The following is a 27,796-nucleotide window of genomic DNA, read 5'->3' as shown; positions in this document are numbered from 1 at the left end:
AAGACTATGTTGTTGTTGTTGTTGTGACTTCATTCTGTATTGCAACTTTTTGACTAGAATTAACAATGGTATTGACAAATGAACACTTTCTTCCTTTGGTTGTATGGATCTATGCTATGATGCTAACTGTTGGAGTATATTGAGCCCATGTGTATAGAGGCCCATCTAGAGGCCCATGTATAGGTATTATATATACCCACCCTTCTAGGGTTGGAGGAATACAAGTCATTATTCTCTCCTATCCTCTCTCTTGCATGGTATCAGACGCTCCTTTCCTGGGCAGGCGCTGCCTCCTGCTTCTGTAGGCGCCGCCGGTGCCGCCGCCATGGACGGCCGGCCGCCGCCACCTCCACCCTCTCCTCCTTCCTTCCCCTTCCTTCCTCTGGCGCTGCTCTTTCCTCTGTTTCCGCCGCCGCCACCTCTGTTTCTGCTGTTCTGCGCGCGCGGGCCCCGGCCGCCGCCGTCTCCGCTGCTGCCGCGCCCACTGGCGCATGGGCTGCGCCCGCCGGCGCTGCGCACGCTACAGCCGCGCCCTTTCCCTCCTTTGTTCCGTGCGCGTGGGGCTCCTACTCCTCTGTTCCCGGCGCCATGGCCGCCGCCGCTGCCTCTGCTGGCTCGGCGCGCGCGGGCGGCCCCCCTCCCCTGCTCGACCTCTCCCAGCGCGGCGTAGATCCGGACGCCGCCGCGCAGGACGCCCGCGGCTCCTCCTTCGCCGCCGCTGCTGCATGCTCGGCGCGCGCGGGCGGCCCCCCTTCTGCTGTGCAGGTCGCCGCCGTGCAGGCCGCAGGGCGCGGCCCCTCCTCCGCCGCGCCGCCCCTGGGCGCCACCGTCGCCGCTGCTGCATGCCTGGCGCGAGCAGGGGCCGGCGCGCCGCCGCTAGGTGCAGGCGCACCCCATCCTCTACCGCCGCCGCCTCGCATGGCCCCCAGGACGCCGCCGCCGCCGCTGCACACCTGGCGCAGGGCCTGGCCCAGGCCGCCGCGGCCGCGGCCGCGGCCCTTGCGGGCGTTGGGACCCCGGCGTGCGCCATGCGCGCCGCGGGCCCTTCCCCCGCCGCTGCCCCTGCGGGCGCACTGGGCGCGTGGCCCCCCCGGCTGCCCCCTGGCCCCGTTTGCTCCGGCCGCGGGCGTGTGGTCTTTGCCCGGCCCGATCTGCCGCCGCTCCTCAGCACCGGCCGTCGGCCATGCTCGCCGCCGCTGCTCTCCTGTTCGCGCCGTTCTGGACCCCGCCCGCTCCACCCAGCCAGCAGCCGACCTGGCCTGGGGGGTGGGACTAGGTCGCACTGGCGCAGTCCTTCAGCGCCATGGGGCGGACGCCGTCGGTCAACACCGAGTGGATCGCCGACTCGGGTGCCTCCTTCCACACCACCCCACATGCCGGTATCCTCTCTTCTGTCCGACCCCCACACCCCTCTTGTCCTTCCATCATGGTTGGTGACGGGTCTTGTCTTTCTGTCACCGCCGTGGGTTCTGCTCCTGTCTCTTTTTTGTCTTCCCAATGTCCTTGTTGCTCCTAAGATGGTTCATAACCTTCTTTCCATTCGTCAGTTTACAACTGACAATTCTTGTTCCATCGAGTTTGATTCTTCTGGCCTCACTATAAAGGATTCGGCCTCCCAGCGTCCGCTACTCTGGTGTGACAACACGGGGCCCCTTTACACCCTTCGCCTTCCTTCTTCCGCTGCATCATTCTCGCCTTCTTCTTCGCCCTGGCCGTCTTGGTCATCCGCTTTTGCCGCGACGCCGTCTTCCACCACCTGGCACCGCCGTCTTGGTCACCCTGGCCGCGACGTTCTGACTCAGCTCAGTTGTAGTACCGATGTTTCTGGTACTAGGTCTCCTGCTGAGCCCCTCTGCCATGCCTGCCAGCTCGGTCGTCATGTTCGGCTCCCTTTTTCTTCTTCTTCGTATGCGACGCATGCATTTGACCTTATTCACTGTGACCTGTGGACCTCTCCTGTACTTAGCCTTTCTGGTTACAAGTACTATCTGGTGGTGGTCGATGACTTCTCGCACTACTCTTGGACGTTTCCTTTGCGCGCCAAGTCTGAGACTTTCCCCACCCTCCTCCACTTTTTTGCCTGGGTGTCCACTCAGTTCGGCCTCACCGTTAAGGCCGTCCAGTGTGATAACGGGCGTGAGTTCGATAACTCCACCTCCCGTTCCTTCTTCCTCTCTCGGGGTGTTCAGCTGCGTATGTCCTGTCCGTATACCTCTCCTCAGAACGGCAAGGCTGAGCGGATGATTCGCACGACGAACGACGTCGTGCGCACCATTCTGATCCAGGCCTCTCTGCCCCCGCGCTTCTGGGCGGAGAGCCTCCACACCGCCACCTAATTGCTCAACCGTCTTCCGTCCACTGCTTCTCCTGCTCCCACTCCACACCACGCTCTTTTCGGTACCCCTCCTCGCTACGACCACATTCGGGTCTTCGGGTGTGCGTGTTAACCTAACACCTCCGCCACTGCTCCTCATAAGCTGGCGCCCCGCTCGACTCGGTGTGTGTTCCTTGGTTACTCCCCTGACCACAAGGGGTATCGATGCTTTGACCTCACATCTCGCCGCGTCCTGATCTCCCGACACGTCTTTGACGAGTCGGATTTCCCCTACTCCACCTCCTCCACACCTTTTCCTGACCCCGAGTTGGAGTCTCTGTTTCCGACTGACCCGGTGGTTCAGCCACCGTTACCTGTCTGTCCTTTTCCTGCAGGTTTTCCCGGCACACCGGCACCGCTTCCAGTGATCCCTGCTGCGCCGAGCGCGGCCCCGGTGCCCGCGGTCGCGCCACGCGCGGCCCCTGGACCTCCGGTCGTGTCGCGTGCGGACCCGGTGTCTCCCGCTGCGCCACGCGCGGCCCCGGTGCCTTCCCCTGCACCTGCGCGGTACGCTCAACCGGTGTAGGTGTACCGGCGTCGCTCGGCGCCGACCCCGGCGCCGCAGCGGTACGCTGAGCCGGTGCAGGTGTACCGGCGTTACCGGCGTCGTCCGCCTCCTGCTCCGGAGGCTCCTGCGACGCCGACACCGGAGCTGTCGCCGCCGCCGCCTCCTCCGGCTCCCTCTCGAGCCGAGCCGGAGGTGTACCACCCGCCACTCATCCATCGGGATCCTCGGCATATCCATCCCATGGTGACTCGGCGGATGGCGTCTCAGGCCGCGACTCTCTCCGCCGCCAAGGGAGAGCCGCGGGTCTCTCCGGTACCCTCCTATATCCGCGACGCCTTGACGGATCCTCTCTGGCGTCGCGCGATGGAAGAGGAGTACGCGGCTCTTCTTGCCAACCAGACGTGGGACCTCGTGCCGCGTCCGTCTGGTTGCAATGTGGTGACTGGCAAGTGGATCTGGACGCATAAGTGTCGGGCTGATGGCACACTGGAGCGCTACAAGGCTCGCTGGGTTCTCCGGGGGTTCACTCAGTGGCCTGGTGTGGACTATGATGAGACCTTCAGCCCAGTCGTGAAGCCCGCTACGGTGCGCACGGTCCTCTCGCTTGCGCTCTCGCGCTCTTGGCCTGTGCACCAACTGGACGTGAAGAATGCGTTTCTTCACGGCACTCTCTCAGAGACTGTCTACTGCTCTCAGCCAGCGGGATTTGTGGACTCGAGTCGTCCGGATATGGTCTGCCGGCTCAACAAGTCTCTATGGTCTGAAGCAGGCTCCTCAGGCTTGGTACTCTCGGTTCGCCACGTTCTTGCTGACATTGGGGTTCACCGAGGCCAAGTCTGACACGTCTCTCTTTGTCTACCGCCGTGGGGATGAGACTTCCTATCTGCTGCTCTACGTTGATGACATCTGCCCGCTCGCCAAGAACACGCTCGTCTACTGCGACAACGTCAGCGCCGTGTATCTCTCCACCAACCCCGTCCAGCATCAGCGGACGAAGCACGTGGAGATCGACCTACACGTGCGCGACAGAGTCGCAATCGGCGATGTTCGGGTACTCCATGTCCCGACTACCTTCCAGTTTGCTGACATCTTCACCAAGGGGCTGCCCTCCTCGACCTTCTCGGAGTTTCGATCCAGCCTCAACGTAGCCGGTGGCTAGTTGTGGCTGAGGGGGGGGGGGGTCTTTGCCCTTTGTACTCTATTTGTACTCTCTTTTTGTCCAGTCTTGAACACCGCTGCGTCGTTAGTTCAGACTGCGGGGGGGGTGTTAGCTTTCTTGTTGTCCAGTGTTGAACACCGCTGCGCCGGTAGTTCAGACTGTGGGGGGGGGGTTTGGAGTATATTGAGTGTATAGAGGCCCATGTATAGGTATTATATATACCCACCCTTCTATGGTTGGAGGAATACAAGTCATTATTCTCTCCTATCCTCTCTCTTGCACTAACTGATTCCCTAAAAGAAAAGTTCCAATGTCAACTTCAGAAGAAAATGGTGGCACCCCAGGGGAAAAAGGGCCTGAGTGAAGTCTTTCTTTTCTTCTCGAGGGGAGCAGTAGTGAATAGTGATATTCTCAGTTCTATGCTCAATGTGTAACTAACAATATTGCCATGGTTTGCTGACAAAGTCGTCCTGTTCCTGAAGCTCTAGCGTAGACCCCCCCCCCCCCGATCTCAACCGCTGCCACCCACCCACCCTGCAAAACACATGGTTACTCAAGTAGCTAAGACTCTAACTTGGATAGCATTCAGGGTGATTGCTTCCAGTGTTATGATGTACAATTCTAAGGTTGCTTAGTAATATTTTAGTATAAATATAGATTTTTCTCAATGGTTCTTTCTTCTCCTGTGTTCGAAAAAAAATGTTTTTAGATATTTGTTTGATCTGTTGATAGTATGTATGATCCACAAATTTTTGTTAGAATGTATTGTATCTTGCCACTTAATGTTGCCGTTTTGATTGCAGAGAGGTCTCATGGCCCTCTTAGATGTTGAAGGAGTACCAGTTCACCTTGGAGAAATAATGGTGGAAAATCTTATGGCCAGCTGGCAATCTGTTCAGGACATTCTTCTGAGGCATTATAGCAGGCAAATTCTCCATGAACTTTACAAGGTAAATAGTAGCATCCAAAATGAACTGACTAGAATGCAAAGTTGTAAACACTTATTGAACAATAATTGGGTTTAAAATGTGCTTATATTTAATAAGAACAGTAGAACTAGGGGTGGTAAAGGGCCCAAGATTTGTTTTTTCCTCGAACACGCAGGAGAGCTGCGTATCTTTGTATTAAGAGGAAAAAAGTTTGTCCAAATTACAGAGTCCAGCTCCTCTCCTTGGAACCGGTGAGAGGGCTGCAGAAGCATGCTAGAGCTGTTACAAAAAGAAGACACTAGGACCTGACCATCTCACACTTATCAGCCTACACTTGTTCTACTAACCTTCCCGGGTCCAAGGCGGCAAGACCCTTAGGCCTTAGCCCCAGAGAACCTCCATAGTAAAGATTCTTCCTTGAAGGCCTGGAGAGCCCGCCGCAGATTTGGAGACGTCCCGTCGAAGACACAAGCATTCCTGTGTTTCCATAGAGATTTTGAACTAAAAAATCTAAGGGCCGGGCCCTAAAAGGGTCGGGCTCTAATCTTATACAATTTTGAACTAAATAATTTAAGGGCCTTGTTGGGCTGTGAAGAGGTCACTAGGGCCATGGCCCATTACCACCCCTAAGTAGAACACATGATTGATTCAACCAGGGTAGAAATATCTTGAGTGGCTGCACCTGTCTCTGTGCAGTCTATATGTTATAGCTTAAACTACTGGTGGCTTTCTGCAATGAATGTGGCAAATCTTACCTTTTTCTTGTTACGTTGGGAAGTGGGTCCTAAGGACCACTTTGGATTCTATAGTGAAACCAGTGATTCTGAAAACATATTTCAACTGAAACATTAACCTTAGATCTTGAAACGAGTCTCCTTTTCCATGTTCTACACGAATTGGGAGCAAAATTTATTTTGCTTTACGGCTTATTGCAGGTTCTTGGTTCTGCTGGCGTTATAGGAAATCCTATGGGTTTCGCTAGGAATGTTGGGTTTGGATTAAAGGACTTCATATCTGCCTCAAGAAAAGGGAAATTGCAGGTTTGTAAATGTAAAGTCTTAGCAGAAATGTCCATTCATTAACCTTCCAGCTTAAACTCAAAGAACTATGTGTTGCTCTTTTTACAGAGTCCAGTGGAACTATTAAGCGGTTTAGCCCAAGGCTCAAAAACTCTTATTGGAAGTACAGTGTATGCAGTCAGCAGCGCCACTTCTCACTTCAGTAAAACTGCTTATAAGGTATTTATGCTGATGGCCATTTTGATCATTAAAATGTACGTTTACTGAGGTCAGTGCTAAGTGATGGAGAGAATAATTGCTTGTATTCCTCCAAACCCTAGAAGGGTGTGATATATAGATTCTATACATAGGCCTCTAGATGGGCCTATATACATGTGCTCACATATACACCAACACCCCCCGCAGTCTGAACTACCGGCGCAGCGGTGTTCAAGACTGCCACCGGCTACGTTGAGGCTGGATCGAAACTCCGAGAAGGTCGAGGAGGGCAGCCCCTTGGTGAAGATGTCAGCAAACTGGAAGGTAGTCGGGACATGGAGTACCCGAACATCGCCGATTGCGACTCTGTCGCGCACGTGTAGGTCGATCTCCACGTGCTTCGTCCGCTGATGCTGGACGGGGTTGGTGGAGAGATACACGGCGCTGACGTTGTCGCAGTAGACGAGCGTGTTCTTGGCGAGCGGGCAGATGTCATCGACATAGAGCAGTAGATATGCAGTCTCATCCCCACGGTGGTAGATGAAGAGAGATGTGTCGGACTTGGCCTCGGTGAACTCCAATGTCAGCAAGAACGTGGCGAACCGAGAGTACCAAGCCTGAGGAGCCTGTTTCAGACCGTAGAGACTTGTTGAGCCGGCAGACCATATCCGGACGACTTGAGTCCACAAATCCCGCTGGCTGAGAGCAGTAGACACTCTCTGAGAGAGTGCCGTGAAGAAACACATTCTTCACGTCTAGCTGGTGCACAGGCCAGGAGCGCGAGAGCGCAAGTGAGAGGACCGTGCGCACCGTAGCGGGCTTCACCACTAGGCTGAAGGTCTCATCATAGTCCACACCAGGTCGCTGAGTGAACCCCCGGAGAACCCAGCGAGCCTTGTAGTGCTCCAGTGTGCCACGTCTGGTTGGCAAGAAGAGCCGAGTACTCCTCTTCCATCGCGCGACGCCAGTGAGGATCCGCCAAGACATCGCGGACAGAGGAGGGTACTGGAGAGACCCGCGGCTCTCCCTTGGTGGCGGAGAGAGTCGCGGAGAGAGTCGTGGCCTGAGACGCCATCCACCGAGTCACCATGGGATGAATATGCCGAGGATCCCGATGGATGACTGGCGGGTGGTACACCTCCGGCTCGGCTCGAGAGGGCGGCGGCGACGGCGATGCCTCCGGTGTAGGCGTCGCAGGAGCCTCCGGAGCAGGAGGCGGCGCTGGTGTCGACGTCGACGCCGGTACACCTGCACCGTAGGAGCGTACCGCTGCGGCGCCGGTGTCGGCGTCGAGCGGCGCCGGTACACCTGCACCGGTTGAGCGTACCGCGCAGGGGCAGGGGAAGGCACCGGGGCCGCGCGTGGCGCAGCGGGAGACACCGGGGCCACGCGTGACGCAGCGGGAGACACCGGGTCCACGCGGCACGACTGGAGGTCCGGGGGCCGCGCGTGGCGCGACCACGGGCACCGGGGCCGCGCTCGGCGCAGCAGGGATCACCGAAAGCTGTGCCGGTGTGCCGGGAAAACCTGCAGAAAAAAGGCAGACAGGTAACGGTGGCTGAACCACCAGGTCAGTCGGTAACAAAGACTCCAGCTCGGGGTCAGGAGAAGGTGTGGAGGAGGTGGAGTAGGGGAAATCCGACTCGTCAAAGACGATGTGTTGGAAGATCAGAACGCGGCGAGAGGTGAGGTCAAAGCATCGGTACCCCTTGTGGTCAAGGGAGTACCCGAGGAATACACAACGAGTCGAGCGGGGCGCCAGCTTGTGAGAAGCGGTGGCGGAGGTGTTAGGGTAACACGCACACCCGAAGACCCGAAGGTGTTCGTAGCGAGGAGGGGTACCGAAGAGAGCGTGGTGTGGAGTGGGAGCAGGAGAAGCAGTGGACGGAAGGCGGTTGAGCAAGTAGGTGGCGGTGTGGAGGCTCTCAGCCCAGAAGCGCGGGGGCAGAGAGGCCTGGATCAGAAGGGTGCGCACGACGTTGTTCGTCGTGCGAATCATCCGCTCAGCCTTGCCGTTCTGAGAAGAGGTATACGGACAAGACATACGCAGCTGAACACCCCGAGAGAGGAAGAAGGAACGGGAGGTGGAGTTATCGAACTCCCGCCCGTTGTCACACTGGACGGCCTTAACAGTGAGGCCGAACTGAGTGGACACCCAGGCAAAGAAGTGGAGGAGGGTGGAGAAAGTCTCAGACTTGGCGCGCAAAGGGAAAGTCCAAGAGTAATGAGAAAAATCATCAACAATGACCAGGTAATATTTGTAGCCAGACATGCTGAGTACAGGAGATGTCCACAGATCACAGTGAATAAGATCAAAAGCATGCGCAGCATGCGAAGAAGAAGAAAAAAATGGAAGTCTAACATGACGACCTAACTGGCACGTATGACAGAGGTGCTCAGCAGGAGCCCTAGTACATGGAACATCGGTACTATGACTGAACTTAGCCAAAACGTCGCGGCCGGGGTGTCCAAGCCGGCGGTACCAGGTGGTGGAAAAAGGCGTCACGACAAAGGCAGTAGACGAAGAAGAAGTCGAAGACGGAGCAGCGGAAGCAGGAAGCCGAATAGTGTAAAGGGGCCCCGGGCAATCACATCTGAGGAGCGGATGCCGGGAAGCCGAATCCTTCACAGTAAGACCAGAAGAGTCAAATTCGATAGAATAGGAGTTGTCAGCAGTAAACTGGCGAATGGAAAGAAGGTTGTGGACCATTTGAGGAGCAACAAGAATATTAGGAAGACGAGGAGCAGAACCCACGGCGATGACAGGAAGGCAAGACCCATCACCAACCATGATAGAAGAAGAACAAGAGGGGTGTGGGGGTCGGACAGAAGAGAGGATACCGGCAACAGGAGTGGTGTGGAACGAGGCACCCGAGTCGGCGATCCACTCGGTGCTGATCGGCGGCGTCAGTGCCATGGTGCTGAAGACTGCGCCAGAGCGGTCTGGTCTCACCCCCCAGGCCAGGTCGGCTGCTGGCTGGGCTGAGCAGGCGGGGTCCAGTACGGCGCGGAGAGGGGAGCAACACCGGTGAACATGGACGCCGGCTGGAGCTGAGGACGAGGCCCCCCTTCCGGACCCTGGAACGGCCACATTGAGATGCGCCCTGACCATGGGTTGCTGAAGGATGGTCAGGGCGTACCTCCAGGGGCAGAGGTAGAAGCGGGAGTCGGAGCCGGCGGAGTCGGCGCGCCCCGACGGCCCCCACCGGTACCGGTACCCCCTAGAAGTAGGGCCACCAGTGCCACCACCCCCCCACGTCCCCCCCCACGACATCCACGGCCCCCCACCTCCGGTCTGCCCGGCGGGAGCAGCACGAAGGAGAGGTGGCAGGGGCGGCGGAGGAAGCCGGTGGAGCAGCGACGAGCGCGGTGGAGGTGGACGAGGGCGATCCGGGCGCGAGACCCCTGGTGATCTCCTCGAGGGCGAGGTCGTCCCGGACCTGCAGGAAGGAGGGGAAGGGCCTCTGGCGGGCGATCCAGCTCTTCAGATGGTCATAGGTGTTGCTTAGGCCCCGCAGGACATTGAGCACCAAGACCTGATTGGACACCGGATCCCCGAGGTCGTGAAGAGCATCGGCCATGCCCTTCATTCGCCGGCAGTACTCACCAACGGAGAGGTCCCCCTGCACGAAGGTGCGGAAGGTGGCGTCGAGCTGGAGGGCGCGGTACTCGGCGTTGCCGAGGAACTGCCCCTTGAGCGCCACCCAGGCCTGCCGCGCGGTGCCGCCGTGGGTCCTGACGAGGTCCTGAAGATCTAGGGAGATAGTCCCGAAGATCCAGAGCAGGGCGACGCTGTCGAGGCGCAGCCACGCCACGTCCTGCGCCTCGATCGCCGTGTCGAGGAGGACGTGGTCGTCGAGGGCGTAGCGGCGGAGGGCGACCAGAACCTGGTCCCGCCAGCGTCCGTAGGAAGAGGACGTCGGGTCGAGGAGGACGGTGACCAGGGCCCTGATGTTCTGGACGCCGGCGGCCTGGAGGTGGAGCTGGGCGACCATGGGGTCGGTCAGGTCATACTGGGCTCCAGATCCAGCGAGCGGGGCCTGGCGGGAGGAAGAGGCGCCGGGCTCGGGGACGACGGGCCGGCCGGAGGAGGCGCGGAGGAAGTGCCCCGCCTCGGCAACCCGGAGAGCGGAGGCGTCGGCCGTGGCGCGCTCGTGCTCCCAGGCGAGAGCAGCCACGCGGAGCCGCTCCTGGGCCGCCGATGCCTCCGACTTGGCGGCGAGGAGGGCCGCAGCGAGAGCAGCGTCGGCCGGCTGCCCGCAGAGGGCAGCGGCGGAGAGCGGCGCATCCGCGGGCGACATCCCGAGCCCGGTCCACGCGGGAACGGGCGCGGCGTCGGCGGCGGGCTGCTTGCCCGCGGCGATGGCGGCGCGGTGGGCAGCAGCAGCGGCGGGATCGGCGGCCGGCGGCATCCGTGGGAGCCGCAGGGCGGCGAGATCGGCGGCCACATCCCCTGGAGCAGCACCCGCGGCCTGCAGCAGCTGTGCTGTGGCCCGCAGGGCGGCCGGATCGGCGCCCGCGGCGGCGACGGCGGCCTGCACGGGTGGCTCCACAACGGGCGGTGGCACATGCGGCTCCCCAGTGGCAGGCAGGGCCGGCAGCGGGCCGGGAGGGGCTGGATCGGGCCCCGGCAGTGGCGGATCCCCCCCCCCCCGCACCCTCCGCGCCTCCTGCCCCCGCGGGCAGGGGCGCCAGCGCGACCAGGGCGGTGGCGGCCGGGACGGCAGCGCCCCCTGCGGCGCTCCCCGCGCCTGCCGGCGGCAGGGCCCAGGCGGCGGCGGCGGCTGCAGGGGCAGAGGACGGGGCGGCGGCCCAGACGGCGCTCGGAGCGGCGGCCCACGCGGCGCGCGGAGCAGAGGAAGGGAGGGGGGAGGGGAGGAGAGGGGAAGGGGGAGGAGGCCGGCGGTGGCGGCGGCTGCTGTGGGCGGCTGGGAGGGGAGGGACGAGAGAGGAAACCTAACCCTAGGCTAATGATACCATGATAGAGAGAATAATTATTTGTATTCCTCCAAACACTAGAATGGTGGGATATATAGATCCTATACATGGGTCTCTAGATGTGCCTCTATACATGGGCTCACATATACACCAACACTAAGGAATAATTCCACTATGCAGGGCCTAATTGCCTTTACATATGATGAGCAAGCTGCTTCAAAAATGGAAGAACGGGAAAGACAGCTAGGTTTGCATGGGGAAGGAGTACTGAATGGGTTTCTAGAGGTAAAAGCCATCTCTCTTGATTATGCATTATCCTAAATCAATGCCCCTTTGCACTTTAAAACTAAATCATAGATGATGTCATCCTTGATCATGAGGGCTACTTGGAATGGAACTTCTTGTTGTACCTTTTTTTATTTTTACTTTTCACCATACACCTTATTGGACCTCTATCTAAGCACCATGTATGTTCTAAGCTGCAATGATTTTCCGTAGGGTCTGACTGGGCTCCTCCAATCACCAATCAGGGGTGCTGAGAAACATGGTCTTCCCGGGGTCATCTCAGGTACTGTGATTCTATTAAGCATACTTATTCATTTGTTATTGTTCTTATCTTTGACCAACTGCATATTTTGTTTCTACAGGTTTAGCTATGGGAACTGCTGGGCTTGTGGCGCGGCCTATGGCTAGCATTCTTGAAGCCACAGGCAGAACTGCCCAAAGCATAAGAAACAGAAGCAACCCTCATGAATCCAACCGCTTGCGTGTTCGTTTCCCCAGGCCTGTTGCCAGAGATCGTCCTTTGTTTCCGTACTCGTGGGAAGAAGCCATTGGCATATCATTGCTTGCCCGAGCTGATGGTGGTAGGCTAAAGGAGGAGACATTTGTCATGTGCAAAATACTCAAGGAGCCAGGGAAGTTCCTCGTGCTGACTGAGAAGCTGCTTTTGCTAGTCTCAAGCGCATATTTAGTGGATCTTGGGTCACCTCAGTTTGCCGGTGTTCCTCCTGACCCTCAGTGGTCAATTGACACGGAGATGCACCTCAAGAGCGTTGTTCATCTGGATAGGTCTCTGGAGGTTGTGAATATTGTTGGGAGCAATGGAGAGACTTCGCCGAGGGACAAAAGAGGCATCGCGAGAAACAGGGTTCCAAGCTCGGCCTTTGTCCCCCTGTTTCACCTCAGCATCAATCTGCCAAACATTGAGGATGCAGAAGGCACGCTGCAGGTCCTACAGGCTCTCATCGAGAAGGGGAGGGCGCGGAGGTGGGATAAGAACATCCTACACCGAAGCAACATCAGTTGAGGTCTTTATGAGCAAGCGATTTGTACAGTTTATGGTCAGGCCACATGCCAACATACATTGAGCTAGTGTGATCTTGTAAGTAACCCAGTGTTTCATAGGTGATCCACCGCAGCGCAGCTGGGCGTGCTCCGGTTTTTTGCAGAGGCTAGGTGTACACTTGTAGCTATAGAAAATTTTGTCGACAGATCTTGTGAATGGGGGTGGGGGGCGTATGTGTAGCAACACAATTGTAAAGATTTTGTGCAAATGTCACCAGGCTTCTTTGGTCTCTTCTCCTTCGGTATGTGTTTATAAGTTCGAGTTCTCACCGCTGGTTCCCATTTGCCTCCAGCTCTGGTCACCAGATATATTTGAATATCAGGCTTCTTTGGTCTCTTCTCCTTCGGTATGTGTTTATAAGTTCGAGTTCTCACCGCTGGTTCCCATTTGCCTCCAGATATATTTGAATATTCGGAGCCACTATTGCTGGGACATTTGACATCAGATATATGTGAATATTCGGAGCAACTATTGCTGGGACTTCTGATGGAAAATTTTCCATCGAACGTTTGTCGCAACATTGAAAATTAATTGAAATTTTTTCATCGGATGTTCTATCATAATATTGGAAATTAACTGCTGCAACATTAGAAATTTCCCACCGCAAACATGCAATATGATGCTATGTTAGCATCAACTGATAGAGGCAACATGTATAAATAATAATTGTAGTATTTTTTAACTACAATTAAATGAAACTCTCCTGCAACATAATTACGTGTAAAAATTCTTGTTGCAGAGTTGGGGGCGTCGCCGTAACCAAGAATTACCGTTGAATATTCCCCACTGATCTGATGGACCTTGCCAGCTTTAATAGATCATGATCCTAATATCCTCTTCACAATCCAATTCAACGCTGAAAAATTAAAATATAAACATGGGCACAGATCTTGAGTCTGGGCATTTATAAGTTTCTAAACTGAACTTTTAAACCTTTTACCACCCTACACTAACATTGCCATTGTTCTGATTCGTACTGCGGTAAATTTGGTTAATATATATGAACGAAACAATCGTAGGCGACATCCGCACCTCCGACCACGGTGCTCACTATGGCTGCGCTTGTGCGCTATTATAATGGACTGCTAAAGTAAAAGATTCTTCGCTCAGATTGTAGAGCTCGTGCGATACGGGTGCCTCCATATAAATTTTTTGAAAAGTCATCTTTTTACATTTAAATTACTAAACATAGACTAATCACAAAAATAATTACAGAACTCGTCTGTAAATCGCGAGACGAATCTAATGAGCCTAATTAATATATCATTAGAGGCTATTTACTGTAGCATTACTGTAGCAATTTAACATCTAATTACAGCCTAATTAGATTCAGTAGATTCATCTCGCCATTTACAAACAACAGTCGCAATACGTTTTTTTTTTCATCTAGATTTAAGTCTATGCAGATGCCGGAATTTTTTTTTTTGGAATTTTAGTTTTTGCAACCAAACACGGCGACAGTTACCAAACTGCTTAATTCAGAAAACCTACGGTAATGCAAGAAATCAAAGAAACCAGCCAAGGAACGTTCAGACAGACGGCGAATACAACTAAACAACAAATTGAAAAGTAGTTAAGTAGAAAGGGCAGCGCAGATACATATCAGCCAATCAGCACAAGATTGCAGGGCATCTGAACCAGAATCTAAGAGAAATAAACATAGACCTCACGAAACTTTTAAGATTGAACACAAGAACATAGAAACAAGTTTTCACTTTAATAAGATGGTTTGAGGTTCAGCACATAGCCATAGCACATCTCAAAAACTCAAAATTTGAGTACTTATAACAAAAGCCTAGGGACATAACATAAGATAGTCTTGGACAGCATAAGTGAATTTGCTAATGGCTGGCCAGGGGCTCCTCAGTCGAACAGGCTGAAGCCCATGTCGTCATCAGACTCCTCCTTGGGCTCTTCCTTCTTCTCCTCAACAGCCGGGGCAGCAGCTGCTGCAGCACCACCAGCAGGGGCAGCAGCAGCAACTGGGGCAGCACCACCACCTAAATCAAAGTTCAACACACACCAGTAAGTACACAACATTTGCTGAACTATCTTGGGTAGCAAGGATAGCCCTGTCTTGGGTATCAGTTTAAATTTACCCCCAATATTAACAACAGCACGATCATAGTTTATACAGCACGAACAGAGAATATGCAATGAAGTGACTGACATGTTTAATATGCTAATTAAATCTTAAGAAACAGATAACAATAACTTTAGAAGAGAATTACAGTCATGTTGCATGTATTTAATGGCTCAATTACATTTATGGGACACAACTGAAGGTAACAGCAATCTATTAATCAGTGTTATTGACCAGAATACTGACCTAACAGTACAATGTAATGAAATTATCATAATGCAACCAAATAATGATATGAACAGTAGTAATAAACAAAATATCAAACAAGCTACACGACCGATCAAGGTAAAACTACAACAATTGCCGTCAAGCAAATTATACAGATATATCAAAATCATTGTACAATCATACGCATAGTAGCATGAGATCGAGGTAGGGGGTATACCAGATCCAACGGAGAGGATGAGGTCCTCAACGCTGCGCTTCTCCAGGAGCTTGGCAAAGAGCGTGGGCCAGTAAGACTCCACCTTGACGTTCGCGGCCTTCACCACCGTCGCGATCTTCTCGGCCTGGCGGACGGAAACACCCAAACAATCACCCGAGCGCCCAACGAACGGAGAGGAAGATCCAAACACGACAGACAGCGGGGACGAGAGGACGCACCGTGATCGGGATGCCGTCATCGCTGAGGATGAGGGCGGCGTAGGTGCAGGCGAGCTCAGCGGACGACATGGCGGCGGGCGGGCTCCTCTCACCGGACGGATCTACGGTCTCTGCGATGGAAAACAAGAGGACGATGTCAACACCAGATGCAACGGCGGCGGCCGCGAGCGAGGAATCGGAGGAAGTTGCAGCGGCGCGTACCGGAGGGGGAGAGGCGGCGAGGAGGGTGGAGGCGCAGGAGGCAGGGGGCTTCTAGGGTTTGGGAGAAGGCGGCGTGCGTGCAAATATATAGCAGCTTGAGTTGCTAGGGTTTCGCAGGCGCGAGGACTGTGGGCCGGATGGGCTGTATCGTGGGTTCTCGTCGCTACACATCGGCATCGCGTTTTGGGTTGACTTTTTTTTTTCGAGGAAACGGCTCTTCCAATTTTCCAAAGTTTCATCTAAAAATTCTGAATGCGAAAGGCTTTTAGCCTAGTGGTTACAAGAGCCTTGGTAGCACCTGAGGTTCTGAGTTCGACTCCCCATAAGAGCGAATATTCTGGAATTTAACGACGTTGTACATGCAGTGGTAGACGACGTTTCCATCGACAGCGAGGCATCTGTAGTGACTTCGTCGATCTCGAGGATTTGCAGGCTCAGTCTTCGAAGATTCTTGATATTTGCAAGATGCAACTAAAGCCGGGAATGAATTGTTAAAGTACAAAAGTGCTAAAGCAAGGATTTACGGAGAATTATCTGATTTTTTAGGTTCTATATATATACAAAAGAGTCCCATAGAGGTGCTAAACCTAGGTCATCTATCAGCCGCTAAATCTGAACTCTTTGTCACAGCATTTAGACTGTGCTTTACACATAGGAAAAAAAACTCCCTTTTGCCAATGTTTTGGTACATGTTTAGGGATTTATAATATATTTTGAACTTTCACATGGTGATTTGGAAGCTGCTACTGATTGACGGAGAGAATGAATACAACATGACATGCATGTACTAGTTGCAATGGTTTGAATCGGTTATCAACAAAATGTAACTCTACACACTACAGCATGAGGCAACTAGGGGTGATAACGGATCATACTCTAGTGCTCTCTTCCGAATCCAACTGATCCTTATTTGTTTTAGCTTAAAATTGAATAAGATAGCAGTCCGACTCTTTTAGAATCCGGCCTTTAAATTATCTAGACTAAAATTTAATGACATTTACCACTCCTAGAGGCAACCGACGATCATCAGGAAATATTCAGACTAAATCAAAAAAGTATTAACGACGCTGTGAGAAAAATGCCATCACTTGATGATGCATGGACTATAATTTTTATTCTTTTAAAAAATGAATGACAGAATAGTAGCATATCAGATGCAAACTAACTCATTCGTGCAAACCGTGCAAATTTCAATCTGGTCCATCAGATCAACATCCAAAGGGTGTGTAGGGGGAGTGGGAGGGGGATTTGAAAAGTGTGATTAGAGGCGGACGGTTAGTTGTAAAATTCTCAAGTCCCCCATGCCCCTTGGATGTTGATCCGGTGGCCTAGATTGAAGTTTACACGGTTTGCACGAGGAGATTGATTTGCACATGATATGTTCCCGTTATAGATACCAGAGACTAGCTGACTTTATATTGCGTTTTGTCAGCGCGCGGCTGCGCGCAGCAAGCTGAAGCTTCCTGCAGATGGAGGCGAAAGGCTGCACATACATGAACCAGAGCAGAGGATGCTGAAAGGGCCAGGGTTCCTAGCTGATGGAGGCGAAAGCTAGGGCGAGGAGGCCTGATCGAGCTACAGATTTTGAAAATCTTTAGGATGTGAAGTTCAACGAACTGCTCCCTTTTTAGTTTGACTCTAATGTTCTCTTGTTACATGTACACTTTGGTACTTGGTCCTGGTCATTACATAGGAAAGTAGGGATTATATATGTTTGTGAATAGGGATATCTACTGTGCTAGTTATATCTGATTGTGCAAACATACCTTTATGTATCCTGTCAAGCTTGATGGCTAGGCAAAGCATTTTTTATATTGGATCCATTTCTTGCAACATCCGCGTTGTCTGTGTTTGGTTTGTCCATATGAGGAGCATCAGGTTAATTAGTAAGTAAATGAGTTGTAGTATGCATGTTGAGGGTCGATGGGTGCCCTGGAAGAGCTCATGCTGGACATGGGCACCAACTTTGAAGAGCGAGCAAGGTTTTTGATGAATGTGTACCATTTTGTAAGTACCATTTGGTAGATAGCCTTGAGACTACTAGATTATTATGTCTCGCTCACTTTCTGAATCCAGTCGCCACCCAGAGGTAGGTTTGCCTTTTCCTAGCTTGATCTGTAGCAGCAGCCAAGCCAGCATCGCGGCGAATCTGTCAAACACGCGATCGACATAAGAACACCATTATCGTCTTTGTTAAAGAGATATGGATACTTATTAGGATTGTACTTAAAATGTGTGCATCACATTCTCAATGGAGATCCACTTGGATCCTCAGGGAAGACGGGTTACATACTTTATATCAATCCAAGAGCTAAGGCATAACATTAGAGTTTCTCTGCGGGATTCTTTTGATGAAGGCAAATTCGAGCATGAAGGTCCGAGGACACCAGTTTGATCTCCTCCTTATCAAGATGGAAAAGACTGGTTAGGTACAGTAATGGAGGAAGATGAAGATATAAGATACTGGCCATCTTAAGAGAATTTAAAATTGACATGTATGTAACAAGAGGAGGGAGGAGGGAGAATATCAAGATTCAAAAAGCTGAGATGAACCTAATCAAAGATCCTTTTTTAGTAGTGGGAAGCAAGATATCACGCTTTTCTACAGCTATAGCCTCCAGTGGCATTGACTGCATTGGTAAACCTAGACTTCTCGAGGGTTTATGCTTAGGTGGATAAAACAGTGTGAATTTGTACCAGTGCTTTCCTACAACCCTGGGTAGAATTATGAGCATTGAAGTCAAGAGAAACATTTTTTTGCGCCTCAGGCACTTCCCAGTTGGAGAAAGATCCAAATGGCGATCAGGTCTCTAAAAAGATTCATATGATATAATCTGTAATATCGTAGACTTGTTTGTCACAGTGATAAGAAAGGTATGGTGGCTAGACTATTTTTCTTCAATTTCAGCTATGCAGCATAAATAACTATTTCTTCAATTTCTTTTCATACATTAATATGGAAAAAAGTACACAAAATATATTTCTAATGAGTCTTTTAGTATTATGTTTTGTTATACAAATGGTTATATTTAGTTTGAATCAAATTTAGAAATCTTTTATGTACTTTTGTGTGCTCTTGCCGTAAATTATGATGTATATGTTGTTTGGAATATACTAAAACTGCTCTTTCTGTTAAATTTTGTGAGATAAGCACATTGGTATTTAGGGTCTGATTGGTTGTCTACCAAAATTTGTCATGCCAAAATGTGGGCATGCCAAAAAAAATTTGACACATGTTTGGTTGGAATCCAAAACGTAACTCACATTCTAAATTAAACGTTTGATAACAAAGATTGGCATGTCTACGTTTTGACATGGCTGTAGTCAACCAATCAAGCTCTTACATCATATGAGTGTACCTAACAACTTAAATGTGGAAAACACGACATTCCCAGTGTGACTATTTTGATGAGTAAGACTACAGAGAATGACAGTCCTAACATGGACCATTTCAACTATTTAAATATAAGGCCAAATTAAACTTTGTATGTGACTATGTACCGGAAGTAGCCATGGATATTTTGACCCTGTCTTCTACTAGAAGTAGCTAGGGATAAATATCCCAGTATGTTGGACGGGGGAAAGCAAATTGGAAGACACATCTAATCAATAATGCTGCGTCTATGGCCCCTAGGCTTGACATGACATGTGTCTGTTGGGGATTAGACCTTCGGGAGTCACACCCGGAGGTAGCCCCAGGCTTCAAAAACATCCCCTAACCTATCTGCAGGGCTCCGATACGGGGTAACAAACAAGCCTGAAGGTTCGGTAGCGTCTGCCGAACTGCTGGCGGACAAGGAGCCTACCTTCGGAACCGAAGGTGACGATCGACCGCTCAGAGGCACAAGCGTGGAGATCAAGACCTGCGGAGGATCATGAAGACCGAAGGCTATCGGGCGCCAGGCCAAACCCAAACGAAGGACGCCAAGACCTTCGAAGGGGACATGCGTGCGTGTAAAATGTGAACACGTGAGAAGGTCGGATTTGTGCACCTATCATCTTGTAATTTTACTATGAAACCGGCTGTAAGTGAGCTGTAAATGAGTTGGGGAGGGGCAATTTGGAGATAGCACATCTGTAGCTAAGGGTATAAATAGCTCCTCTCCTCCACCATGTAAAGGGTTGAATTTCTGGTTATTTACTAGAGAATTTATTGTCCATTTCCTTTGCCATTTACATTCCGTTTATGCTCTCTGTTTGGGCATCTACCAAGTAAAGATCTCAACAGCGGCGCCTACCGTTCCAGCTCGTAAAACAACCTTCGATGGCCCAAGCAAAGAAGAAAGCTCCCACTGGCACTTCCAACAACTCCACTCAGCCTGGCACTGTCCCCGATGGTCCACCACTCAACGGGCAGGCCGAGAAAATCAACCCACATATCGAAGATGTCACCACAGAGGCTAGCCTTCACGGAGGACCAGTCGAAGATGACGCCACCACCGAAGCCTTGCAAACCCAATCCGCAGAGCTCACAGAGGCAGCACTCCAACTCAAGGCCCTTGAAAAGAAGAGAGAAATCATCGAAGCTCAGCTTGCAACCAAGAAAAGAGCGCTGGACCAGGCAAATAAGCTAGCCGAGGCTAGGCGTAAGCTGGCAGAAATGGAGGCAGAGGTCGAGCACCTGCAGAGAGCCTACCAAGACATGCCCGGAGGCTCCACACAGCAAGAAAACCGCATCATCCATCAGACAACCTTCGCTCATAACGAAGACCAAAGACCACCACCGGTCAATCTCCCATTTGACCCAACCTCGCCACTCTCAGTCGCCCTGCAGCGAACCTCATCGCTGCTTGGCTACAAGCCTACTCAACTCCCCAAATATAATGCTACCACCGACCCAACCCAATTCCTCATGGCCTACGAAGCAACCATCGCTTCGGCCGGAGGTGATGACTCCACCATGGCCAAGTCCTTCGTCATGGCCTGCGAAGGCTCTGTCGCCAACTGGTACTCCTACCTGCCTCCACAATCAATCAACAACTGATACCAGCTGAAAGGAAGGCCCCTCCAAGACTTCCAGGGCTTCAAAAGACTAAGTACAAACACTGTGAAAGACTTCAAATGCCCTCAGCATGACCGTGAGCCTCTCTATGACTACTTCCGAAGGTTCGTCCAAAAAAAGGCTCAAATCCCAAACTTTTCAGAAAAAGATGCGATAAAAAAATGCATCGAGGGTCTCCTGCCGGGCCAGCTTGCTTCCCACCTCATAAGAGAACCTCCGAGGACCCTCGAGGAACTCTATACAGAAGCAGAGAAGTATGTGAAGTCAGATGATGACCATCGCAGAAGGGTCGAGCAAAGAAGGATCATGCGTCAAGCAGGAAAGTACAACCAGCAAACATGGCAGCAAGAGAAGCAGCCAGCTCAGCAACTCATCTTACCCGTGGAACCCTTTGCATTCGTTAACCCTTGATCTTGTCATGACACCACCAGAGTCGGAATCTCAACACACAAATGACAGACAACCTTCGTCTGGAGCATGGGGCAGAGGTCGTGGCAGAGGAAGAGGAAGAGGAAGAGGCCGAGGTCGCGGACCTTCGCGTGAGCCCAAAAAACTCTTTTGTCACTTCCACGGGCCCGATTCTGATCACAGAACAAACTAGTGCCCGGAGAAGAAAAAGACCCTCGAAAGAATGGAGTACGAGAAAAAAGCTAAGCTAGTTGGGCATACTACATGGCCTCAGACCCCACAAACACAACCCCCGCAAATACAATACACACAACCTCTGTTTGTCCCACCACCTCCATTCACCCAAACATACCGCCCACCCACATTCAATTACAACTACAACCCCAACTGGCAGCCGCAGCCAAACCCTCAAACACAACCATGTCAACCCACCACTCAAGCTCAGCCAACACAAGAGCAGTTACCCCCCACCCCCAATACACCCACCAAAGCAAGAAAACCAAACCACAAATAGCCAACCCTCGGCATTACCAACCTTCGGGATGATCATGCCCATCTCTGGAGGTTCCACCTTGGACTTCGAGAACAAGAGATAGCGCAGAGACTACTTCAGACAAGTCCATTGCATTGTCTCCGAAGGCCCCACCAAGATAACTTCGTGGTCACACTCTCCGATCACCTTCTCCGAAGAAGATGTCAACCTCATCAGTTACCCACACACAGATGCTCTAGTAATCGAGGCAAACATCCAAGGATGGAGGATTCGCAGAGTGTTGGTCGGCACAGGCAGCTCTGCAGATATAATCTTCTTGGACACATTCGACGGAATGGGCATCGACCGAAGCCTGCTTCAACCTTCGAATATCCCTCTAATGGGATTCGGAGGAAAAAGAGTAAATGCCATTGGTAAGATGTCACTTCATGTGTCCTTCGGAGACACAGCTAATGCATGAACAGAACACATCACCTTCGATGTAGTAGAGATGCCATACCCTTACCGCGCAATCCTAGGAAGGGGGACCATCAACAAATTCGAAGCCATTGTTCATCAACTGTACTTGTGCATGAAGATTCCAGCTCCTGCGGGGGTTATCACTGTCCGTCGGGATCAGCAGCTTGCGAGAGACATAGAACAGGGTTACACCCCAGGCCAGAAAAATGTCCATAACCTTCAGACTGAACCCAAGTCTTCTACCTTCAAAGAGCAGCAGAGAGACAAAGAGAACGCAACCTTCGAAGAAGACTACGAAGTCAAGAAGGTCCCTCTAGACGAGCACCTTCCCGACAAGCTAGTAACCATCAATGCAACACTAGAGCCAGAAGAAGAAAAAGAACTCCTCGAGTTCCTTCGCAAGAATCAGGACGTCTTTGCATGGTCCGCCAGTGACCATCGGGGTATCAGCAGGGACATCATTGAACATCGCCTAGACATTACCCCCAACATCAAGCCGAAGAAACAGAAGCTTCGTAAAATGGCGGACAAAAAAGTCGCAACAGTCAAAGCTGAAGTTCAGAGATTACTGGACGCAAATGTTATCCGAGAGGTCAAGTACCCAACCTGGCTGGTAAATACTGTGCCGGTCAAAAAGAAGAATGGCAAATGGTGCATGTGCATCGATTTCACCGACCTCAACAAAGCCTGCCCGAAGGATGATTTCCCGCTGCCAAGAATCGATAGAGTTGTTGATGACGCAGCAAACAATCAACTGATGTCTCTGCTAGATTGTTTCTCTGGCTACCATCATATATGGATGAGGAAAGAAGATGAAGAGAAAACAAGCTTCAAAACCCCCTTCAGCACCTACTACTTTGTAAGGATGCCCGAAGGATTAAAAAATGCAGGATAGTCTTTCTCAAGAATGTCTTCGGTGTTCCTAGAGCACCAACTCAGAAGAAATGTCTTAGCTTATGTTGATGATATTGTTGTGACCAGCTCAATAAGGAGTAACCATGTGGCGGACCTGGCTGAAATCTTTGCCAGCCTCAGAAAGGCAGGGCTGTCACTAAACCCAAACAAGTGCATCTTTGGAGTGCACAAAGGAAAGGTCCTGGGTTGCCTCGTATCTACAAAGGGGATCGAGGCCAACCCTAACAAAGTCAAAGCCCTCTGGAGCATGGAGGAGCCCAAATCCATCAGGGTCATCCAGAAACTCACAGGAAGGATCGCGGCCTTAAACAGATTTATCCCTCGCTCCGTCGACCGAAGCTTACCATTCTTCAAGATCCTTCGCAATGCGAACAAATTCGAGTGGGGCCACGAGCAAAGTGAAGCTCTTCAGGCACTCAAAAACCATCTCCAAAATATGGTCAAAATGACCTCACCTGATCCGAAGGATGTGTTGCTTCTGTACATCGCAGCATCTTACTCCGCTGTCAGTGCAGCTCTTGTACTTCAAAGAGAGGTCGAAGGAAAGAAGAAACAGCTACCTGTCTACTTCGTATCCGAAGCTCTTGCAGGCTCAAAGCTTCTATATTTAGAGCTAGAGAAAATTGCATACGTAGTAATCATGTCTGCTCAGAAGCTTTGCCACTATTTCGAAGCTCACAAGATAATTGTAGTCACAGATCAACCATTACATGACTTGTTCAGCAATAGAGAGGCATCAGTTAGAATCGCCAAATGGGTTTCGGAGCTTTCTGAGTTCTACATTGACTTCGAGAGGTGAACGACCATCAAATCACAAGTCTTGGCAGATTTCATCGTTGATTGGACATCCCCAATCTTCAAGGAGGAACCTTCGACCGAAACCTGGATCGTGCACTGCGACAGGACGTGGTGCAACGATGGAGCGGGTATCGCTGCAATCATAGAGTCTCCCTCAGGAGCAAAAAACAAGATACGCATCACACCTAAACTTCGGCAACCTCGAATCATCAACCAACAACACCACCGAGTATGAAGCCTTGCTCCTGGGCCTTCGCAAAATGAAAGCCCTTGGCCATCAAAATTTCATAGTCAGAATAGATTCGAAGGTTGTCAGAGACCACATTGAAAATGACTCAGAGCCAAGAAAAGCAGAGCTTATCAAGTACCTCGATGCCGTTAGAACCATGGAGAAATATTTCAAGGGCTTCGATATCGTCCATATTCCGAGGCATATGAACGACGAAGCTGACAAGCTGGCAAAGGCAGCATCAAGAAAAGAGCAATTACCTTTAGATGTATTTTTCAAAGAAATCATAGAACCTTCGGTCAAGCCAAAGAAAGAAAAGCAGGTCTCAGTCATCTCAACTGAAGATTGGAGAACACCTATAATGGAGTACCTTCGGGGAAACATCGAGCCAGCTGTTGTCGGTCGAAACCCACCGGCGAGAAGCGACGGGCAACACGAAGAGCCGGGAGGTTGCTGGGGCGCTGGCAGGCACTGCTCCCTCGTCGACGGCCCTCAATTCCGTCACGCGCCCGGAGGTTTTGTGGAAAATCGGGCGTGCCACCTGACCTATACCCGATCAGGAGGGTGCAGACGTGCTCCGAACAGTTTCCTGCGTACAAAGACACGTGTAAACATAAGTCCGAGCCGTGGTCGGCTCCCCGGGACGACTCTTGCATCGGCTTTGAAGAGCCGATCGAGTCCCGGTGTCAGATGGGATCTGATTGTATCCAGATATGGTAAATAAAGAAAATAACTATAAAACTGCTTCAATTAAATCTAATTGATCTAATCCACGATAGTAACAGCTTCACTGCTAGATCGGAACATCCTACACGTGACTAGGCCTAGCGAACGTAACAGACAACCAAACCACAACCCAAAACAGAGGCCTAAGAACTAGCAAGAGCCGATTTCCGGAACAATCCCTATCAAGGCTAAGATAAAGCATCTATTACACCACCGGATCATCCAATCCGTTTGCAAGGCCTAACCTAGCAGATATTACGCCAACTCTTAAGATAAGAGCAAACCATAACAGATCAGATCTACTAGACATAAAAGAAGCAGGGTGTTGCCTCTGTGCGACTAGTTCTATGCGATAAGAACTAGCGTGAGATCGAAACATGACTGCACAGAGACAACATGATATTCGCAGATGATAAGCAACGAAGCACAACAGATCTACTAAAAGCCATACTACGAACATCATGATAACTAGTATTACTTACCATAAAAAACGCTTCAGTACGAGTAATACCAAGGTAAAAGCAAGAATAATACTGCCCTGATCGCAAGAAGCGATCAGGGCAGCATGGCGCTTACTTGGATGAAAACCCTAGGATTAGGGGTGGCGATGCGCCGAGAGTTGTTGTTTGCGAGTCGTGATGACGCCCTCTTTACGAATAACAAAGGATACATATTTATAGTCCGGAGACTTGGGAAACAATCTAAACTAATCTTGTCCCGATCGGACTCTATCTCTAAACTTGAACTAGATCTAAAGGTACATGGCCCATGTGGCCTAGATGCTCACGCAGGAGCCGATTTACAAGTCTTCTTGATCTTCTGCTTTAAGCCCATCTTGCTTTCGGCCCATAAATTAACCATGTTAATTTATGGCGATAACACATGCCCCCCTGGTTTTGGCAATGATAGTTCCAAAACCAATCCGTCGCTTCATCTTCCCGTTAATGCTCATTAAACACACTGCAACCACCAAAGAAGACGCAACGTCTCTGCAACTGGCTCCTCGTAGAATGTGAAACTGTCGATCTGTCTTTCATCTTTTCACTATTTAATCTCACCCGAATCGGCTTCTTCCCACAGAAACTCCTTCTTCCTCCTAGAGCCAGTAGCGTAGAAATTCCAATCCTCCACCAGCCATGGCCATCTCTTCTTCCTCCGGCTCCAACTCTTTTGGAGATTCCTCTTCTTCCTCCTCATCTCCTCCTTCTTCTTCTTCCCTCTCGGCTTCCTCCATCGACTCTATCCCAGAGAGCCGAGAGCCGACCCCCGAGTGGGACCCAACAGCAGCCTACGAGGCGCTAGCTCCTCTGCACTGGGATGCAGAGGAGTTTGACTTCGGGGTCGCCTCCGAGGAGGACGAGCCCATGACTGAAGGAGAGGAAGACCTCCAGTCCCTCTTCCAAGAGGAACTGGAGAGCAGTGAAGACGACGCCTTCTCCTGGGAAGGAGCCGACTCCTCCGAAGAGATCGGCTCTTCTTCCAGCGACGATACGGCGGCAGGGGGAAACCCCCATCAATTCCTCAAGGCCCCCATGGAGGGAAGCGAAGAGGGAAGCAGCAGCAATGGCGGGCGAAGCAGCAGCAGCGGCGACGACGGCGATGATGACGACGACGATGACGACGACGATGGTGGAGACGCACCGTCGCGAAGCCCGAAGCGCCGCAGGTGTTCAGACACCTATGACTGGTAGATGTAGGTAGCATCGTAAGAATAGGACCTCAAAGCCGAAGGATTGATTCCTTTGTAAAATCGGCTTTCCTTGTAATAAACTTTCCTTTAATGAAATCAAGTTTCCTCAATTTCATGTGTCTTCGTTTATTTTTCAAAAAGCCGATGGCAACGCATCAGGCTTCCATAAATATCCAAGAGCTGACGAAATTCAAACTAGAAGCAACCCGCAAAAGAATAACACTCCCAGTCTGAACCGAACTCGACGAACCCTCAAATTCGAGTGTAATTCGAAAAACCAAGCTCTACAAATCCGAGCAAGAACTCTTCAAGCAGCCGGAATTCGAATCAGAATCTCCAGCAATCCAACCCTAAGTCAACAGATCTGACCATGGCAGATTCTGCAGCTCAAACAACAAGCTCTGCAATCCACGATACGGCAATCCACGGCCTGAAGGTAATATCCGGCCTAATCCTTTAGTTTTCTTCAGCTTACCAAGTTTCTGAAACTGAAACTCTAAAACATGACACCGTACGCATATTTCTGAATTTCTGAACTTCAGGTGTCGGACATCCTTTTGCCGCATCCCTCTAATCCAAAATCTTTCTGTCTTGGCCCACAAACCCATGAAACCCCCACAGATTTAATCTCTTGTGAAGCGAATAGGATCCCTTTTGTGAGCCAAAACATTGATTTGAACCTCTGGGCCGACTGCTTAAGAGCCTGGCCTAATCCTCCTGAGAGCTGGATTACATGGTACAACAGAGTAGCAAAAACTCACATGTCCTTGTGGCAAGATTTGAACATAGCCGATGCACTTAGCCTATCACTATCACCCCTTGACAAAGATGAAAATCTTCTGAAAACCATCGGCTATTTCTGGTCTGATGCTCTGAATTGTTTCCTCTTTGGTCATGGACCCATGACTCCCACTCTGCTAGATGTTGTCATGATCACCGGACTAGACATTAGCTCTCCCAATCCTGCTGCTCACAAAATGGCAGAAGTTCCCTTCTAACTTTCTTCCAAGGTTAACTGCACAAATTGGGGTACTTACATGAGTCAGCACATGAAAACAAAAGGTCCAGTGACTGAGAAGGAACACACAGCCTTCTTAAATCTTTGGTTAGAGCACTTCATCTTCTGTGGTCCTTCTTTAGCTCCCACTAAGAACTACCTTCCCTTGGCCTACCACCTAGCCCATGGTAATCACACCGGCCTAGGCAAACTCTTCCTTGGAGAAACCCACAGATATCTCCATTTGATGACATCTAATTTACTTAACAAAAAGAAACTGAGAACTGGAGGCCCTTGATGGTTCATTCAGTTGTGGGCACAACTGTACTTCCAGCACCATATTCCCAACTTCCAAGGCCTGACCAAGAACTCTTTCCCTGATGAGAGTGGCAAACCAATTAGATGTACAAGCTATGGCCAAGCTTTATTCAGTCTTCCTGGCAGTAAACTAAATTCAGCAGATGCAGCAAACTGGTTCAGAGTCTTCTACAAAGGACTAGATAATCCCATATATTTCCCATTTACTGAATTTGAATCCTTCGAAAACCCAACTGCCTTCAGATTAGATAACTTTGCCGATGACAACAGCACTCGGCATCTATATTCTCTGATGATTCGACCTGGCTTCCTCCCCGTTGGCATCAGCACTTCTAACAGAA

The 27,796-nt window shown here is 51.1% G+C and overlaps 2 protein-coding genes across 5 annotated transcripts in view; one reads left to right on the top strand and one right to left on the bottom strand.

The window, feature by feature from the left end:
• The window catches only part of LOC120711202, a 35,505-nt gene extending 22,764 nt beyond the window's left edge, over nt 1-12,741 (top strand). For 3 of the 4 annotated variants that reach the window (XM_039996656.1, XM_039996658.1, XM_039996659.1), the window contains 6 exons: nt 4,845-4,991; nt 5,906-6,010; nt 6,098-6,208; nt 11,306-11,410; nt 11,624-11,693; nt 11,773-12,741. In XM_039996656.1, the coding sequence (XP_039852590.1) occupies nt 4,845-4,991; nt 5,906-6,010; nt 6,098-6,208; nt 11,306-11,410; nt 11,624-11,693; nt 11,773-12,434 (1,200 nt within the window). In that variant the 3' untranslated portion in view covers nt 12,435-12,741. Of the gene's footprint in view, nt 1-4,844; nt 4,992-5,905; nt 6,021-6,097; nt 6,209-11,305; nt 11,411-11,623; nt 11,694-11,772 lie in introns of those variants that run through there. The other variant, XM_039996657.1, reaches the window with a different exon arrangement.
• A 1,377-nt stretch (nt 12,742-14,118) lies between these two features.
• Nucleotides 14,119-15,570, bottom strand: LOC120711201 (60S acidic ribosomal protein P1). The gene is made up of 4 exons (XM_039996655.1): nt 15,421-15,570; nt 15,220-15,329; nt 15,002-15,125; nt 14,119-14,473 (listed from the first exon to the last, which is right to left on the bottom strand). Exons 2-4 carry the CDS (start codon nt 15,286-15,288, stop codon nt 14,337-14,339), a joined length of 330 nt encoding a protein of 109 aa, XP_039852589.1. The 5' UTR covers nt 15,289-15,329; nt 15,421-15,570; the 3' UTR covers nt 14,119-14,336.
• Between the last annotated feature and the right edge of the window lie 12,226 nt (nt 15,571-27,796).

Source organism: Panicum virgatum, chromosome 6K (assembly GCF_016808335.1).
Source record: "Panicum virgatum strain AP13 chromosome 6K, P.virgatum_v5, whole genome shotgun sequence".
NCBI lineage: Eukaryota > Viridiplantae > Streptophyta > Magnoliopsida > Poales > Poaceae > Panicum > Panicum virgatum.
Note: the sequence above shows the minus strand (reverse complement) of the source record. Positions and strands in the feature narration are given on the sequence as shown.